The following is an 18,686-nucleotide window of genomic DNA, read 5'->3' as shown; positions in this document are numbered from 1 at the left end:
ATTGTAGTTGTTGATACTGTTGCGATTTCTTATGTCAGAAATTGTCGGGATTGTCGGAATTTCGATTGCCAATGGATTGTATATTTTTTTAAATATTTATCTATATTTATATAATTTGATTATTTCGATTATTTATTAGATTTCTAAGCGATAGAAGACAAAACAAGGTAAATCGAAAGACGTAAACAAAAAAAAAGTAAAGAGGAAGAAGGGAACTGAGACTAAATTAAAAAAAGATGTAATTTACAAATTGCGGGTTCCGTACGTGTGTAATTTGGTTTTTGGGGAAAATGATTTTCGGTCTCGAAAATTACGGAATTATTATTTAGTCGTTAGATCGTGATCTCGGAGCAGCCAGCAAGCAGTAGGTAGACGCGATAATTGTGATGCTAATAAGATTGTCTGACGGCTTCCAAAAACCCGAAAGGAAACGAGAAAGAAAAGGGAAAATCGTAACCGAATACTTACCGAAAAACGCGCCATTAATTTCCAATTACCGTACCGCAATTAGCGCAAAAATTGATTTCTATTCACGCAAAAATAGTTTTCCACAACCTCAGTGACCGGTGTCATCATATACATACAGAATTTGGAAAGGAGACAGAAAATATTAGAAAAAAATAAAAGTTGGAAATATCGATAATTAGTGAAAACTCGTTTGTTGGAGGTGGGAGCGATATAAACGAAAACGCACCCGGTTTTAGAATTTAGAATTTTTTTCGGGATTTTACAGTTGATTTGTTGTTGTTGTGAAGAATGGATGAACGTGAGGGTTTACCCGTGGTCAAGGAGGAGCCCGTGCTCGAGGAGGCTTTGACGAAGCTGGAGATTTCATATCCGAGTTCTTTAGTATCTCCTGGATCCAGTAGCAGTTCGGGATCTTCGTATCCTTGGGACGTCTCTCCGCCACCTCCGTATCCTATCCAACAAACTTACCAGTATTACGAAGAACCAACTCATTCTAAAGTCATCAATATAAGCGATGTTTATGAGCGAGTGCAGAATCAGAACGAAGAGATGATCAATGAGATCCATCAACAATACACCGGACAATACAATAACACTCAAGTAAGTCATGATCTATTCGAGAAACTGGTTCATCTCATAATCACAAGTTCAAGGATAATCACACTAAAAGTTCAATTAATACCTAAGAATAAAATAATAATAGAAATAGTTTAGATTATTTAACAAACCAATTAATTAATTAATTACTAGATCAATGATAATAACTTGATTAAATGTTCAATTAATACTAAAGTTTAAAATGAAGGTGAAAACAGTTTATGTAATAAGTTGTAATAACGAAGTAATCAATATTGCAAATAAAAAGTAATATGAAAATTGAATAAATACATAAGAACAATATCAAAGTGAAAATAATTTCTGTAATAAATTTCAATTAGAACTAAACAACAAAATTAAGGAGTTAATTAGTTAATTTGAGATTTATTTATTGACTAATGTAATTGTTTAGTAAATATCAAAAAATATCAATTAAAAGTATCTAAAATAATTTTGTTTCAGTATCTTCAATTAGATGGCGCTTATACTCAACCAGCGTTTAAAGGTGACTTTTATTATCAAGAATACAGCCAGGTTTATAATCCGAATAACGTAGCGTATTCAATGGATAAAATAATCTGTGATCAATTTTACTACAAGATGAGACTTCAAGATCAGCAGCAGCAACAACAACATCCGCAAGTGCTTCAATATTACCAAACGCCCGAAGATATGCAGCTTCCGCAAACCGTTTGCTCCGAAGATATTTGCTCAAAACCATCAAGTGAGTACAGAATTCATAATACAGCACTCATATAGTCCGGGCAATCGGTACCGTTTTTTTGAAACCGTACTAATCGAGGACTTTAGAACCGCATGCCGTACGCGTGTCGTAAACTCAGTATGACTTACTGTTAGCTGATTTTATGTGTGACCCAAAACAATTCAACTTCTTCGTGGAAACAAAAAGGTTGGACACCTTTGGTATATAGTGAAAAAAACTGATCAAAGCCGGACTATGCGAGGCTTTGTTGTACATGTGTTTTTTTCTTTATTTCGTTAATTAATATTCAAATAACTTGATTCAAGTGCTTACACAATGTTTATAAAGTGTATTATGATGCGAAACATACACCCTCCGTCCGTCTCGCTTTCTCTCTCTCTTGTTTATCTCTTGTTCGCTCTCTCGAAGAGGGGGATGTCCTCTCGGTCGAGGCGCACACCACCGAGGGAGGTGATTAATGACTTCTCGTTTGACCCACATATAAATACACACAAGAGGCACGACATAATAATAAAATTTCCGTTTTAATACACAAAGCAGAAATAATCGCTCGACGTGAAAAGGTCCTGTAATCTTTGATTGATTTTTTTTACATAGTCAACAATGAGTGACTGTTGAAAAGATGAACAACTTTTCATTTGAATATATGTTACGGTAAAAGTACAAAATCAGTAAATGTACACATTTACCAGATTGGTTGGTAAATGTGAGTTTAAATCTAAAATCAGCTTTATATATTAACTTTTACCGGCAAATTTATATATTTTACAACGTATATAGACAAAAGTTAAAAACAGTCAAGAAATTGCATTCAATACAAGAAAATATATTGTTTTATTATTCACTTTGTATATGTATTTTATACTATAAATTTTAGTTTTTATCATTTAATTTAATATTTTCCTAGTATTTTTGGAATATTAATATTCAAATTTCCTACTTTTTATGAAAATTTGTTATATCTGTCATACTTATTTATTATAATTTATTTTTTAAAAATTTTACCGTTATAGTATAGTTTCCAACTTTGTTTATTAGGTGGCACACAAATAGAATAGGCATGATTTTTTTGAAAGTAGTCTTAACAATATACAGATTCATACAAATCTATAGACAGGAATGAATTTTATTTCTGAACAAATGTCAATACAGTCACTTTTTGAAAGATATATACTTATATGTACCTTCAAATTTATAGCTTACATAATCTAAGATTTTTTTGTCTTGATGTTTTCTTTGATAAAAAAGAGAATATTTATGTATAAAAATTCATAAAGAAATGTACAAAATAAAATCATATATATTTTTTCGTCGTCCGAACAATCGTAAGTCGAGAAGTTACTTTATAAAATTATATAAATAAATATGCAAAACGTGCAAATTAATCTAAAAAAATATAATGTGTAACGTTGATTAAATTTTATTTTTTGTCGTAAGTCCGAATAATCGTAAGTCAAGAATTTACTGTGTAGCTCTATTCTCAAAAAAATTAAAAATTATATGATTATTAGTTATTTTACATCAAACAAATAATTCCTTACATAATATATTTTATTTCTATTACAAATGTTTGTAATTCTAACAATTATAATATGAAAATTCTATTAAAAAAAATATATAAAATATCCATAAAATCAGTTCTCAATTTTTTTAAATTTTAATGATGATTAATAAAGTAATTACACGAGTCAAATAATTTCATACATATTTAATTTTGTTTTTTTTTAAATTTCGTATAGTAATTTAAGAAAGATTCAAAATGATATAAAATTAGTTTATGCATAATGTCTGTGAAGTTGGGACTGCAATTATCTAAAATATATGTTTGACTGAAGGGAAATTGATGCAAACAAAGCACTCTAAATCCAACAGTTCAATTTAACTAATGGCACATAATTATATACAAACATTTGGATTTTTACATTTATGATCGTAACACACACACAAAAAATAATAGCTTCAAGCATATAACGTTTTATTTTATAAGTCACGAATGCAATAAATTATATAAATTAAATGTTTGTTATTAGAAAATTAGTTAACAAAAATATGATGTGGATTAACAAAAGTACTATAAATAACTATAATATAGATGATGATCGGTTAACGAACATAATACGTTTATAAAAGATGTTTGGTAACCGAATTGTTCGTTAGCCGATAATCGATTTACTGTTCAGTACTGCAAGAAGTTCGTTATCCTAATATGTTTTTGTTATCGAACATAAAAATCTTTTTCGAATATATTTTGCGTCCAATTTGTTCGTCATCCAAATTGTTCGTTAAGTTATCACCCGATTTAAGAAGCAACTTAAGTTTCATATCAGCACTAGCGTTAGCTCTTCGTATCGTTGTTAAATTTGTCTTAAATTTTCGTCAAACTATCACCCACTGTAGTATATAAAAAATAAAATGAATATTGTAATAATAGTTAGTATTAATTTGCTAATTATGTTTAAACAATTATTAAAGTTATTGAACAATACTGAATTAAACTTATAATTACTAAGTTGAAATTTCTTATATTTAAAGTATATATACTTATGGTTTTATTGTTATTTATAGAATTTACCAGTCTTAATCTGAATTCGTATATAATTCTGTAAGAATGAGAGAGCACAATATTAGTTGTTTCCATTAGTAAAAAGGCCATTGACCGATTTTTTTTCAGTTCACTGATTTAATGGAACTATGTATTTTCTTTATACAAAGGAAAATTAAGATATATTCGTTCTATTAAAAAAAACAGTTTCTGTAATTATAGCAATACATAATTAATGACAATTTTTGTTACATCTATTGAAAGTTTATAATTAAATTATAATAATTATTATAATAATTAATTATAATTAAATTACATGGAAACATTTTAAAAACATTTAATTTTTCATTGTACATACGGAGAAATTTTCAAAATGCACATACATAATTGACTACTACTCGTGTTAATCCCAAAAGCGCATCTTCTTGTGATGAATTGGTTCAAAATAGACTAACGGAATCGTTTCAACAGGCTGTACATATGCACACTGATAGAAAACATAACAATGGTGCCAACGCAGTTGGAATTGGTTGGATTTCATCAACCGCATATAAAAGGACCACAGAAAAACAGGTTCTACTGTATAATTTAATTTTAGATTATTTTTTAAATTTCTTTGATTTAGGTCCAAAATATGTTTAATATATGTAAATTGTTTTCAAAATTATATAATTTTGTTAATAATTAGTACAGTAAACTCTATTGTTAATAGAGGTTTATATCGCAAGCCCGACAACCAAAAGACCGTCTATTGAAATCACGACTGTATCGAAATCCCGACGCTTGAAATCCCGACTATGTCAAAATCCCGACTATCATAATCCCGATAATCAAAATTCCCACAATCAAAATCCCCACTTTATCGAAATCCCGACTACCATAAAAATGTTATTGTAGAAATTATAATAATAAAAGTCGGGATTTTAACAAAGTCGGGTTTTCGAACGCCGGGATTTTGAGGCAGCCGAAATTTCGATACACTCTGGATTTCGAAGGTCGGGATTTCGATAGACGGGATTTTGGTTGTCGGGCTTGCGATTGCCTTCGATTAATAGTACATCTCTTATAGTTATTAGAGAATTTTTATTTTTAGAGTTTGAAACAGTTAACTTATTAAAATCAATTAATAATTAATTCAATAAAAGAATATTTATAAAAAAAAATGAAATCCCATTTTTTTACGATAAAAATTCTTAGTAATAATTAAATTATTCTGTCCCAAATTGTCTGAATTATAAAAATAAATTAATAAGAATTAAAAATTAAAGAAACATTAATTTGTAAATTACACTCAATATTTGCCAAAGTATTTATTTTATACACACAAAATTTCACAAAACTTTTATGGGCTGAAGGAAACTTTCTGAAACTGCAATTATGTTACTTCCGACACAAATTCTGATAATGTATGGAATATGTTAAACGGAATAAAACAAGAGAAACCAGAAAGAAAGAGTAATTTTCATAAACAGTAATTCTATGCTTTAACTGAATCGATTTTGAATTACTCATTTGTCGATTCTCAAGAGTATCTTTTTAATTAAAATGTAAATAACCCTTTTATATTCATTTTCAATGCAACTTATGAATTGGAGATTCTATAAAATCTATAGAATCCAATATTGATGTAATATTACACCTATACCTCGATTTAAAGTGTACTTTCTTTACACGTTTTCGCTTTTACACGGTTAAAAAAAAAATTATATGAAAATAAGCTACACATTACTTTTTTTACACGTTTTCGCTTTTACATTATTTTAACAAAAATCAAACATAAATATTCAAAATAATTTACAATAAATAAGTTTAAAGAAATTGAAATTATAAAATAAATGTTGAAAATAATCAATCTTATGCAATTTCGATTTACGCGTTTTTCTCAAGAAAATTTGAAGAAAATCATGAAAGGTAAATCGATTTTAATTAATTGATTATCTTTATGAGGATACAATGGATTAAATATTATTAGATTTTGTGGAGTATGATAAATGGTTCATGTAATGGGTATGATGAAGGATTAAAGAAATGTGCGGAGGAATCCCTGATGTTGGTGGACTGTTTACGAGAGGATTGCGCGTTAAAGCAAAGGCTGCGGCGACGGAGGCGGCAGCAACAGGCGGGCAGTTTACTTTACTGCCATATTCTCACGTCCCGTTCAACCCCACGGGAGTCCCGGAGAGGATTGGGCGGGGGCGGAGGGTTTTCGCAGGGGTTGAGGCAGGCATAGCAATAGGACAGAAGGAGAGAGAGAGTAAAGGACGAGAGGAGTCACGGAGGCATTACAAGATTGTTGTTGCTATAATCCCCGGGGAGCCCTAAAACATTTTCACTTTGAACTCTTGCGGTCTATGGGGGAGCGCGCTACCGTTTGCGGTCCGCCGCTCTCTGAATCCTTCGCAAAAGGAACTTGCGGGTCCTTTCATTGTCCTGATTTCCATTGATGACGGACGCAAATCTACTCTTGCTGTAACAAACTGAGAGAGAAAGAGAGATGCAAAGACGGAGAATTTAATTATGGCCGACCGACCAAAAGACAAACATTTTCGTTTTGCCGCCCCAAAAAAAACCAGATGTCAATCATCGGACAAGTGGGCTACCTTCAAAACGAACCCCACTCTAACGGGCATCGGCCATGTTGTTTGCATCCCTCGCAGTGACAACTGACGAGCGGTTGACAACCCTTCAAAAACAACCCCCTCCACATAATTTTAGTTTTTAAATTATTTTTTTCTAACCTTGTCACATGCACATGCAACGCCACCCTCGAGTTATTATTTATTTTTTTTAACTGTGGAATGGAAATATATAATTATTTCGAAAGAACAGAAAAAAAAAATAGGCGAAAGTAAAATATTTATAATGTGTAATAATGAATGGAGGGGAATATATAAAGTAACGAAACACTAAAAAAAAGCATATGAAAATAGAGAAAATATGCGGGGGGCGGGGGAGTTGCACGATAAGATCGCCATGCGTGACTACATTCAATTCTCGTGTCAGAAGGAAAATGGCCGCGGACTTTTACTCCCATTATTTGTGACATGGAAATTGATTCCTCGCGATATTATTGTTGCCGTTATTATTATTATTTTTAGTTGAACAAAAAAAAAGTTTACGTAGGAAGTACGGTTACTTTTTTTAAATTTTAGTTATATGCACGATCCTTGTCCACTTTTAACTAATTTCCAGGGTATATAACAACAGTTCTTTATTTTGCTTCAACCAATGAAACTACATTGAAAATAAGAGATTTTTTATATCACTCTACATAACATCTTTATGTTTTAATTGAGAATTTTACTTATTTTATAAATTAATTTCTAATTGTTTAACTAATTATTTCAATCCCTAATTAACTTCTGTTAGTTTTTTAATCAACAACAAAAAGTCTATGAATTTCCTCAATTCCAATATTATTGTTGCTGAAACTTACTAATTATGAAAATAATTTTCTAAGATACATATATAAACAGAGGATTTTTGAATAGATTTTTTATTGTTTTTGATGTATATATAAATGAAAATGAATCATTTTACGACGTTTCATACAATTTTTAATAAAATCTTATAAACCTGACAAAAATTACAATTTTCTTTGTATATTGTGGAAGTTTTTGATAAATTCCATAGATTTTTATTGATCTTTTTGTAAATATCAATAAAAATAATTATTTTACAACTTTCATATAATTTTCAATAAAATCTTACAAAAAAAGAATGAAAAATGACAAAAATTGTGAAAATTACAATATTTTAATTTGATTTCATGATATTTTTTTACTACAACGTAAAAATAAATAAACATGAATTATTTTACGACTTTTCACAATAATTCTTACAAAAGTGAATAAAAATTACAAAAATCGTAAAAATTACAATGAAAATGTTTCCATTTTCTTGATCTATTGAGGAATTTATTGGTAAAAAAGACTTAAATTTTATTTTACGATCATATTTTACTACAATGTAACCCTGTCGTAAAACGAGTACCACAGGCTACTATTTTTTTTATATATATGCTTTTATGTAATCTTACAAAAAATATTCTACTGTCTTGATTATTCTAATTATATTTATTTTTTTTGTATTTTTTGTTTTGTTTTATTTTGAGAGGTCAAAAATCGCAAGATTTAAAAATGTTATTGGAAAAAGTGTAGTGCGATCGAAGGAGAAGAGCGAAAAAAAGAACAAGTGAGCCACGAGTCAAGTTTGATTAATGACTCTGCCGTTTGACCCACATGTATACGCACTAAAAAAGGGCACACAAAAGAATCAGGGGTGGAGAGAGGTCGAGAGGGATAGCAAACATACAAAAAAATATTCAATATTTATATTGTTAAATAAAAAAAAATCGGTGAAAGCATTGATTACAAAAATATAAATTACAGTAATTTTATTCTTAAATAGGTTTATTTTATAAAGTATTAGTAAAAGTTAAGTAAAACAATATTATAAATTTTGAATTTCCCTATTAAAAAATGAAATTGTCGACATTTTTCCATGAAAGAAACATCACTCTATTTACAAAAACAAATCAATCAAAAATGAATCAATGAATTTAGAAAATTACAATTTTTTATAAACTTTCTTCTTATCAAAAACACGTTTGTTTTTAAATTACATAAGAAAAAATAGAAATATTAGATAGACTAGTAATAAAAGTGTAAATTTCTAATTCTTTTATGATAATTTATATTTTGTTATTAAAAATGTATATTTTTTTAATAAAATTGGTATAATTTTTGTACCGATTAACAAAAACGACGGCAAAATCATTTATACCGCAAAACAAATTATTTCAAGATAGATCACATTTTAATCCTGCCAGTTTTATTATTGGTTATATCAGAAGCACTCAATCATTTTGTAGATCTGTCAAATAAAACGCGGCAAAATTTAAAAATAAATGAAAACATTCCAATTTTATTTACAGATTATATTGTTTTTATGCTATATTTTATAGTTTAATCAATATACTTTAAAACATACTCAATTTATAGATTTCATTATTGTTAATACATATAAATTATTTATAGATAAACACAAAATGTAGTCTTTAAGAAATTTCTTACTTACAGGTATAACCCGACTTACGAACTAGTTCCGTTCGTAAGTAGAATTTGTTCATAACTCGGGGGAATTTTAAATATTTCAAAAAATATTATATTTTATTAAAGAAATTATCAATTTTTGTTTCAACAGTTATTTTTTGTATCTCTATATATCTCCTTGTAATAAGTTAGAGCTTTTAGAATTTGGTTCTTAACTCCGGAAGTTCGTAAGTCGGGTTAGACAATTGACTATTTTTATTCTGCCAAAAGCACTGCCGTTTATAGTATTTTATATATTCCTTTGTTATTTCGTGTAATATTTAATTTATTACTAATGAAAATTTTAAATTAAAAATGCATAATTTCATCAACTTTTCACTATTTATTCACACTTTCTATGATAAAATAGAAATAAATAAGTTACTAATGTAGATGTATTTCGATTTACGTCTGAAATTGTGTAATGGAATCAAGTCATAAGTCGAGTAAGTGTTCAAATATTTTACAGTTTATTTGACAAATGTCATGTGGTGGACAACTGGTTTTAATTTAAATAAATTTAAAAAAATTGTATAATTTCATCAACTTTTCACAGTTTATTCACACTTTCTTTGATAAAATAAAAATAAATAAGTTATAAATGTTGATGTATTTCCACTTACAAACCTTTCGATTTACGTCAGAAATTAAGTAGTTGTAAGTCGAGTATGTGTACAAATATTTGACAGTTTATTTGACAAATGTCATGTGGTGGACAACTGGTATTAATTTAAATAAATTTGAAAAAAAATAATAATTTCATCAACTTTTCACTGTTTATTCACACTTTCTATGATAAAATAGAAATAAATAAGTTATTAAAGTTGATGTATTTCCACTTACAACCATTTCGATTTACGTCTGAAATTGCGTAATGGAATCACGTCGTAAGTCAATTAGGTGTACAAATATTTAACAGTTTATTTGACAAATCTCATGTGGTGGACAACTGGTTATAATTTGAATAAATTATAAATAAATGAATAATTTCATCAACTTTTCACTGTTTATGCATACTTTCTATTATAAAATAGAAATAAATAAATTATTAATTTTGAAGTATTTCCACTTACAACCATTTCGATTTACGTCTGAAATTGCGTAATGGAATCACGTCGTTACTCGAGTAGGTTTTACAAATATTTGACAGTTTAATTGACAAATGTCATGTGATGGACAACTAGTTTTACATATTAATTAAAAAAGAAGAAATGAAACAGAATAAAGAAGTTGTTGGAGAATGTAAGGGAATGAAGGTAATCGTGAAAATCGTAATAATAAATGCTCTCCGTCGTATTGATTTATGGTGCAAGGATACGAAAAAAAAAACTAAGAATATTTTGTACACATATTCGAGCAAATATAAATGGTCTGGCAGAAAGGAGAAGGAGGGGGGCTGTTAAAAGGTTTTAAACTGTTTTCATGGTGCACGAACTGAAATATTTAATTCCTCGCCGACGTTATAAAAGGCCACCCTCCGCTCGGGAGAAGAGAGAAATATATAAAAGGAGTATGAAAAGAAACGAACGGAATATCGAATGGAAATCAAAGACTTTTGTTTTATTCATAAACGTCCTAGGCGACGGGCAATATCCTCCCCCTTTTTCATCCCTTATTGACTTATCCGTATTTATGCCGGGTTTACAATGGGACGCGGCTTTAGAAGAAGAAAAAAAAATCATTTCAAATTTAAGTATTTATTTCTGTTTCTCTTTGAATTGCAGCTTCGCAGGGTGTTAAGTTGTTGGCTAAGAGTGGTAAACAACAGCAGCAGCAACAACAACAACAAATGGGAAAGAAGAAGCCGAAGAGACCGAGGACTGCTTACTCGTCGGAGCAACTGATCAAGTTGGACAGGGAGTTTGGGCAAATCAAGTATCTGTGCAGACCGAAGAGGATCACTTTGGCTGAACAACTAAGTTTGAGCGAGAGGCAGATCAAGATATGGTTTCAGAATCGCCGGATGAAGCACAAGAAGGAGCTGCAGGCTCTGAATGAGGCTAAGACTAAAGCGAATCCTAAGGATGGTGAAGGAGGCGGTGATGATGGAGCTGGTGGTAGTGGTAATCAAGGCTCGAACGCGAACATTCAGCAATTTTTCGATGATGGCGGGAGCCAGGGGTACGGAGGCGTTTAATAGATTTGTTAATTTAGTTTTAAGAGGAGAGCGAAGAGGAAGAAGGAGACGTTTCGCGCTGGATGTACGAGCTCTGCATGATTTCCCATCCACCCCCCGTGCCATCCATCTTGTTTGAGACGGTTTAAACTGACAGACAGCAAGATCCGAGAGTGCTGCCGCTCTCTCCGATGACACGGCACATCCCTACTAACGCTACTTACACATCATCCCCCCAACTACTTCCCACCCCATCCGAAACAAGCACCCCTATCTCCCTTACTCTCTCACACACAGACACACATCCCACACATCCCACACCCCCTGTCAAAGGGATAAAGAGAGCGAACGGAAGAATGCAGGCAAAAAAAAATCACAAACACACACACAAACATAAAAAACCGAAAGAAGATTTATTTAGTGCAAATAAAAGTTTTATTCAGAGCCCTGTTTATGTTATGCATGCAAAGAATGTTACTGCGGCTGCCGATATGTTCACGATATATATATATAGTATATGTGGAAGGGAATTTTAATATGTCTCCGATTTCGCGAAACTCTTAAAACAAGTGGCAGCTGTTTGTGATGTCGAGGAGATGAATTTTATTTCAATATTTGATAGTTTTCGTGCGAACTCTCTCGGAGTTCGCACCCCTCCAGCACCCGAGAACCCTCCCATACATCTAAGAATCTACCCTCTCTCTATATGCAAAGCATTCCAAAGCTATAACTTTACTAAAAATAAGAAGGAGGAAAGAAAGAAAGGAAGCGAAGAAGTAAAAAAGAAGTAGGAACGTTGAGAAAACACTTGAAAACTTTGCTGCGGGCGGCGCGAACCGAAAGAAAGTCAACGAAAAAAAAAACTGGGCTCGCAAATAAAGGAAAACAAACACTGTCAGCTGCCGGGAATTATTCTGATTATGCTAATATCGAACGAAGATTTACGATTGGCGCATTCGGTAAAAGTTCGTTTGGTTGCCTAATAATGAAGATACCCGAAGTAAAATAATAGATGTAAAAAAATGTGATCCCACTGGTTTAAATAATAATAAAAACGGGTTTATTAAATTTTACGAGGGGCGGATAATGTTGCAAAACGCTTTATCAGCTTAGGGACGTGTTAAGTTTAAGCAGTTTTGTTTTTTTTTTCTTCTTCTCTTCTCTCCTTTCCATCTCGTCTCTTCATCTCGCTCTTTTGCGACTTGTTCAATTCTGGAACGCCGCCCCGCTTTATCGGCGCCGCCTCCGCCGCTGCCACCGACGCCTCGTTATCTTTCTGTGATGACACACAAATGACGGGGCACTTAAATGTTACCACCAATCATAAAAAAAAATCCGGCAGCGCCGAAACCGAAATCAGAAATTGTTTTATGAGAAATCGATTCAAGCCAATTATCGGCGTTTCTTGAGTGACTGCATCGGGGAAAATTGTGACACTTTTGTCACTTCATTATACGTTCATCAACGTCCATATTTTAACGTTCTGATAGCAATAACTAACTAGCATTTACTTTGTTTGTATCTTATGTACTTATAATAAGTATTTAGTATATAATGACGATTTAATCCAAATATTTCAAATATAATAAAATCACAGTTATATTTAAGAAAATAGGTATAATCACTTAGATTTAAGCCTTTTGATGTACATTAGTGACAATAAAAAAACTTAAATTAAATATTCAATATAAAAGTATGTATTTTAATTTAATGTATTTTGTTTAGAAATTATTAATCAAAATAATTGAATTATATTTTGGTATAATCCAAGCGAGTTTAAAATAATGTATTAAATACAAATTATTATAGTAAAAAAATGATTACTAAAGAAATTATAATGTAAAGATAATTTATAAATTTAAAAAAAAAAACTTGTAATAGTTTAAGAAATAAAAACACTTCATGAAAATACCGTATTTTTTCATAATACACACCTTTTTTACAAATAATATTTGACTTAAAATGTAATTGCTTCTTATGGTTCAAAGGTTATAAAATATACTTTTCTAAAAATTGACTCATAAATTTGGGGTCTGTCTTATGATAAAAAATATAAGTAATTTCATAGGAAATATAATATGTATAGTTTAAGTAAATTTCGTTTATTATTAATCTCATATTTTATTTAAAATTAAAATTTTGTTATTGTTTAATCTGTTAATTTTATACATGTTTTTCATTATTGTTTAAATAAAAAAAAAGAAGGTGTGAAGAGTATATACATTTTTGTATGCATTTATCATTAAAACCCTAATTAATCTTTGTTTTCTTACATAATTATTTCTTATAAGTGCCAAGTGTCAAGTGTCAATAAATGGTAAATTAGCCAATTTGATTGGTCATAATTATGACCAAATTCAATTAGTTCGATTTCTTTAGTTTTTATTTTAGTTTATTTCCAATAAGTAACTGCAGTATTTAAAGTTAATATTTTAATTGATAAGAATTGGCAAAACAAAAATAAAATCTCATCAAAACATAAGTTTTTTAACTAATTATAATTATTCGGTGGCAATCGTAAACCCGACAACCGAAATACTGTCAATCAAATTCCCGACGTTTGAAATTCCGACTATATCAAAATCTAGACAACCATAATCCCGACAACCGGTATTATTACCGGGAAATATTTTAAAAATGTTATTGTAAAAAATTTCGACTTAGTCGGGATTTTGATACAGTCGGGATTTTGATATAGTCGGGATTATGGTTGTCGAGATTTTGATATAATCGGGATTTCGAACGTCGGGATTTTGATTTCGAAAGTCAGGATTTCAATAGACGGTCTTTCGGTTGTCGGGCTTATGATATAAACCCATAATTATTCTTATGTATTTGTTCTTTTTCTGTTTTATTCAGAAATATATTTTGATTTGAGTTTCTATAATTTTCACAGTTGTAGATTTCTTCAATTTCATTTATCAATTTATTTTGAAACTTTTGAAAAAATCTTAAAAATCTAACAAATATCATAAAAAAAATATAATTTTAATTTGTAATTTTTTTGTACAACAAATTGTCAACATTTTGAAAATATATCAAGAAAATATCTTTAAAATTAAATTATTTCTTATTATATCAAGTAAAAATGCAACAACATTAATCGTTTAGTTCGTTATTTTACTTTATAAACATCTCTAATTTTATTTATTTCTACAAAGATATATTTATTTTTGTGCATTTTTTTGAAATTGTTGAATTCTTTGTAATTATGTAATAATGCATGATTTTTTAATTATCTTGGTTATTTCTCAGTATTATTATTACTTTCATTATAGACGAAATAATTAAATTAAATTATCTAATATAGTTTTGGTTTTTATATAATAACATCCAATTAGTACAAGGTTAATAATAATGTAAGAAATGTATATTTATTATAGACACGGTGAAAAGTGTGGGTGTGCTTTGAAACAACAGCAAAATAAAAAAGATAAAAAAAAGTTTAGTTGGCTACAATGGCAACTTTGGATACAAATGCAAAAAGAAGACAAGATCCTATGACAAATGACAGTGATGAATGACAATTCCGTTTCAAAGCCGACGCGTTTGTTTTTTATATATATATAAATGCAGAAGATTTGCAACGCACAAATAATAATAACAAAAAAAAAACGTTATAATTTTAAATATTGGTAATTAGTAAATTAAATATAAAATGTATTCGGTAAAACTCAATGGTAAATTCTTGTTTTGGTAGAAATAAAAATAACGTTGAAGGAAATTGAGACAACTAGGAATATCGTTAATGATTGATCGCCTGAGGCTAAAATACGAAGCGAAACTTACATAGAAAAAAAAATGGGAAAAAGTGTAGAGAAACGAGTGAGAAATAAAAAAAAGAGATGGATACTTCCGCTTTTAGTTCGTTTTTGTCGCTGCATTTGAGAATCTTCTTCGGGTGAAACCTATTTCTATTTATACGCATTCGAATATTATTACATTCTAGGGGGCAATTAGCGTCAACTGCCTTGACAGCCACTAAACGATCCGAGTTGGCGACCGACGACAGATTCACCAACCGATTTCCAAATTATCAATGAACCAAAAATAAAATTTCCTGCACTGCGACGCGCACGTTAATTAACCATTCATGCATATGGACTCTGGAAAATGCTTTGTGACGTTTCAATGTTTCGTTGATGTTTTTCGAAATTAACGCACAAAGAAGAAATTTACATTTTTTTTGAGTTGTTTAAAATTTCCTATTGAAAAATTGTTTAAATTTATTATCATAATTATAATAAATTGAAGTAATTATTTGTATTCAGTATTCAGAATGAATCTAAAAATACTTTAGTTCCTGAACTTTTTATTCCCAGGTATGAATCATGTTTTTGGTGGTTTCCTCTAGCATTTAGGCAAGATTTAATTTTTAATTATCATCTATAGATTAAATATTGAAAATTTAAATGATTCCAATTCCAAATCTAATTCGTTCATTGTCATTTTTATCAGTCATGTTTATAGAAAAGTGTTACTTCTTCAGCTAAAATTTGAATAAGCAATTGACTCATTAATTTAGTCAACTTTATTATTGGGCGACTAATAGCCGAATGGTTAAGTCGCCATACCCACGAGCTAGTGGGCGCAGCATCAAATCCTGGTCAAGCCAGGCTCTTTGTGAGTCTTCTCAGTGCTTGCAGTAATAAGGCCATCGTTCATCACAGATGGACAGTGCAATGAATGAGGTTCAGCATATGGATCTTCAGCCAAGTCGATGGACAATTACAGTGTTAAGGATAGCAGCAGATTCACAGTCAAAGGAAATAGTGGAATCGCAGAGCATCAATATACTACTGAAGTTAACCTACAAGACAACAGCCAACCAAAAAAATAAAAAAAATTAATTTCATCATAATGGTAACTATCCGCCAGGAAAGATTGCTTACCTAATGTCAACTTAAATATGATCTTAAATTTACTCATTGTTCACATTGATGGAAAAGAACTTTATTTTTCAGCTTAAATTTCTAAAAAAAAAAACAATTGACGCAATAATTTTCATTTAGTTGACTTAAATTCAAAATTAAATTCTTTTATATTTTTCAATTTAAAAATAAAATTTAGATATATGTACTGCAATAACATAGGGTGTGATATAAAAAAAATGTAGACTGTTATATTTCTTTTATAATTCATTTTTGTAGAATACCTTTAATTTTTTAAGCTAAAATTAAAAAAAAATAATTGACTCATTATTGGTCATTTAGATAATTCTAATTGCGATCATAGTAATTTTCATAATTTGAGAATAGAGAAGATCTTAGTTACTTCAACTGAAATTTCAAAAACTAATTGACTCAATGTGAGTCATTTAGTTGGTTCTAATTCCAGATTGAATTTGATCATAATTATCTTCATAATTCGTGTATTCAAATTGACTCAATATTGATTGATTTTCTTGATTCCAAGTTGAATTCCTTCATTTCATGGTGCGTATTTAGAGACAATTAAAAAAATGACTGAATATTGGTTACTTACTTGATTCCAATTCTATAAGAGTCATTTTCATAATTCGTGTTTCTTAAACTGAAATTTCATTAAATAATTTTTCTAATTAATATTGATAAAAAAGCATATTCAACTCAATATTAATTGTTTACCTGATTTCAATTTCAAATTTAATTCATTCACAGTAATTTTTACGATTTATTAACTAATTATTTCTGCTAAACAATGTAAAATGAGTCAACATAGGGTATTAGGTTGATTCCACTACCAAGTTAAATTCCAAAAGCAAGTGACTCAATTTTTCTACATATAATTGATTTATTAAAATATTGTCAAACAAAATATAACTTTATGTATTTAGTTGAAATTTGAGTAAATTCAGTAAATATTAATCATTGATCAAATGAACTAATTTCAATTCTAAGTTGAATCCTTTCATTAGTAATAAGATAGAAGAACTTTATTAAGCTGAAATTGTAAAAATCATGTGAATAAACATTTCTTTCAAATTCGATCATAGTCATGTTCATAATTTATGTTTAAAGATGAACTTTATTTCTTAAACTGAAATTGTAAAAATGTATTGAGTCAATATTGATCATTCAGTTAATAATAATAATAAATTTAGTCATTTTCGTAATTCCCATTTGCTCTTCCACGTTGTTTCTTAAACTTAAATTGTAAAAATGTATTGAGTCAATATTGATCATTCAGTTAATAATAATTTTAGTCATTTTCGTAATTCCTATTTGGTCTTCCACGTTATTTTTTCAGCTGAAATTTTTAAAAGCCATAGATTTCTATTGATGATTTAGTTGATTCAAATTAAAATCTGTTCATTTTCCTGATTGATGTTTAAAGAAAAGCATCTTCAGCCTAAATGTCAAAAAGCAGTTGACTTAATGTTAGTAGTTGAATTTATATTCATTCATAGTAATTTTATAAGTTTATTGAAGAATTTGGTAATTTGGTAGATTTAAAATCTAAGTAAAAAAATTTCTACATTTAGTTGATTTTAGTTACAAATTAAATCAGTCAATAGTTTCTTGACTCAATACAAATTTCCAAAAAAACAGATCTTCGTGTTCGCAATAATTGTCCTTGTACATATGCTTTTTTTGTAACAAAGTTTCCTTATATTTTTTTTCATTCTTTACCAACATTTTTTAAACCGATAAATTACATGGTAATATTAATAGTTTATTGAAAAATTTGGTAATTTGGTTAATTTCAAATCTAAGTAAAAAATTAAAAAAGCAAATGACTCAATTTTCCTAAATTTAGTTGATATTAAATACAAATCAGGCAATAGTAATATTCAATTATAAAACATCTAAAGCCAAAATTTCTTGACTCAACACAAATTATCAAAATAAAGATATTCGTGTTCGCGATAATTGTCTTTATACGTATGTTTTTTTTGTAACAAAGTTTCCTTATATTTTTTTTTTCATTCTTTACCAACATTTTTCAAAGCGATAAATTACATGGTCGAGATATGTTTGTGACTGTGGGAATTTATCGTTGCCGAGTAAAAGCGGCAGAAAGAAAGAGGAACAAATATAAAAAAAAGCACACACACACATACCAGAGAAGTGAAGCAATGGAATGAAGAAAAAGGAAAAGAATATAGAAAATAAGAAGCGTGTAATATATAGAATTAACGATTCTCAAGAAATGTGTACAATTGTA

The 18,686-nt window shown here is 29.4% G+C and overlaps 1 protein-coding gene across 1 annotated transcript; it reads left to right on the top strand.

Moving 5' to 3' along the window:
- Positions 1-756: 756 nt before the first annotated feature.
- Positions 757-11,561, top strand: LOC108557432 (homeotic protein antennapedia-like). Its single transcript, XM_017913939.1, has 4 exons — positions 757-1,068; positions 1,528-1,789; positions 6,358-6,585; positions 11,149-11,561. Exons 1-4 carry the CDS (start codon positions 757-759, stop codon positions 11,559-11,561), a joined length of 1,215 nt encoding a protein of 404 aa, XP_017769428.1.
- Positions 11,562-18,686: the final 7,125 nt, after the last annotated feature.

Source organism: Nicrophorus vespilloides, unplaced genomic scaffold (assembly GCF_001412225.1).
Source record: "Nicrophorus vespilloides isolate i.1.1-1 unplaced genomic scaffold, Nicve_v1.0, whole genome shotgun sequence".
NCBI classification, from domain to species: Eukaryota; Metazoa; Arthropoda; class Insecta; order Coleoptera; family Silphidae; genus Nicrophorus; species Nicrophorus vespilloides.
The sequence above is the reverse complement of the archived record's forward strand: the minus strand, read 5'-3'. Positions and strand labels throughout refer to the sequence as shown.

Bases quoted from the DNA above. Each gene is read 5' to 3' on its own strand.
- LOC108557432 (XM_017913939.1), top strand. From the start codon at position 757: ATGGATGAACGTGAGGGTTTACCCGTGGTCAAGGAGGAGCCCGTGCTC. The intron at 1,790-6,357 runs GTGAGTACAGAA...GAAGGATTAAAG, and splicing joins TATTTGCTCAAAACCATCAA to AAATGTGCGGAGGAATCCCT. The intron at 6,586-11,148 runs GTAAAGGACGAG...TTTGAATTGCAG, and splicing joins AGGACAGAAGGAGAGAGAGA to CTTCGCAGGGTGTTAAGTTG.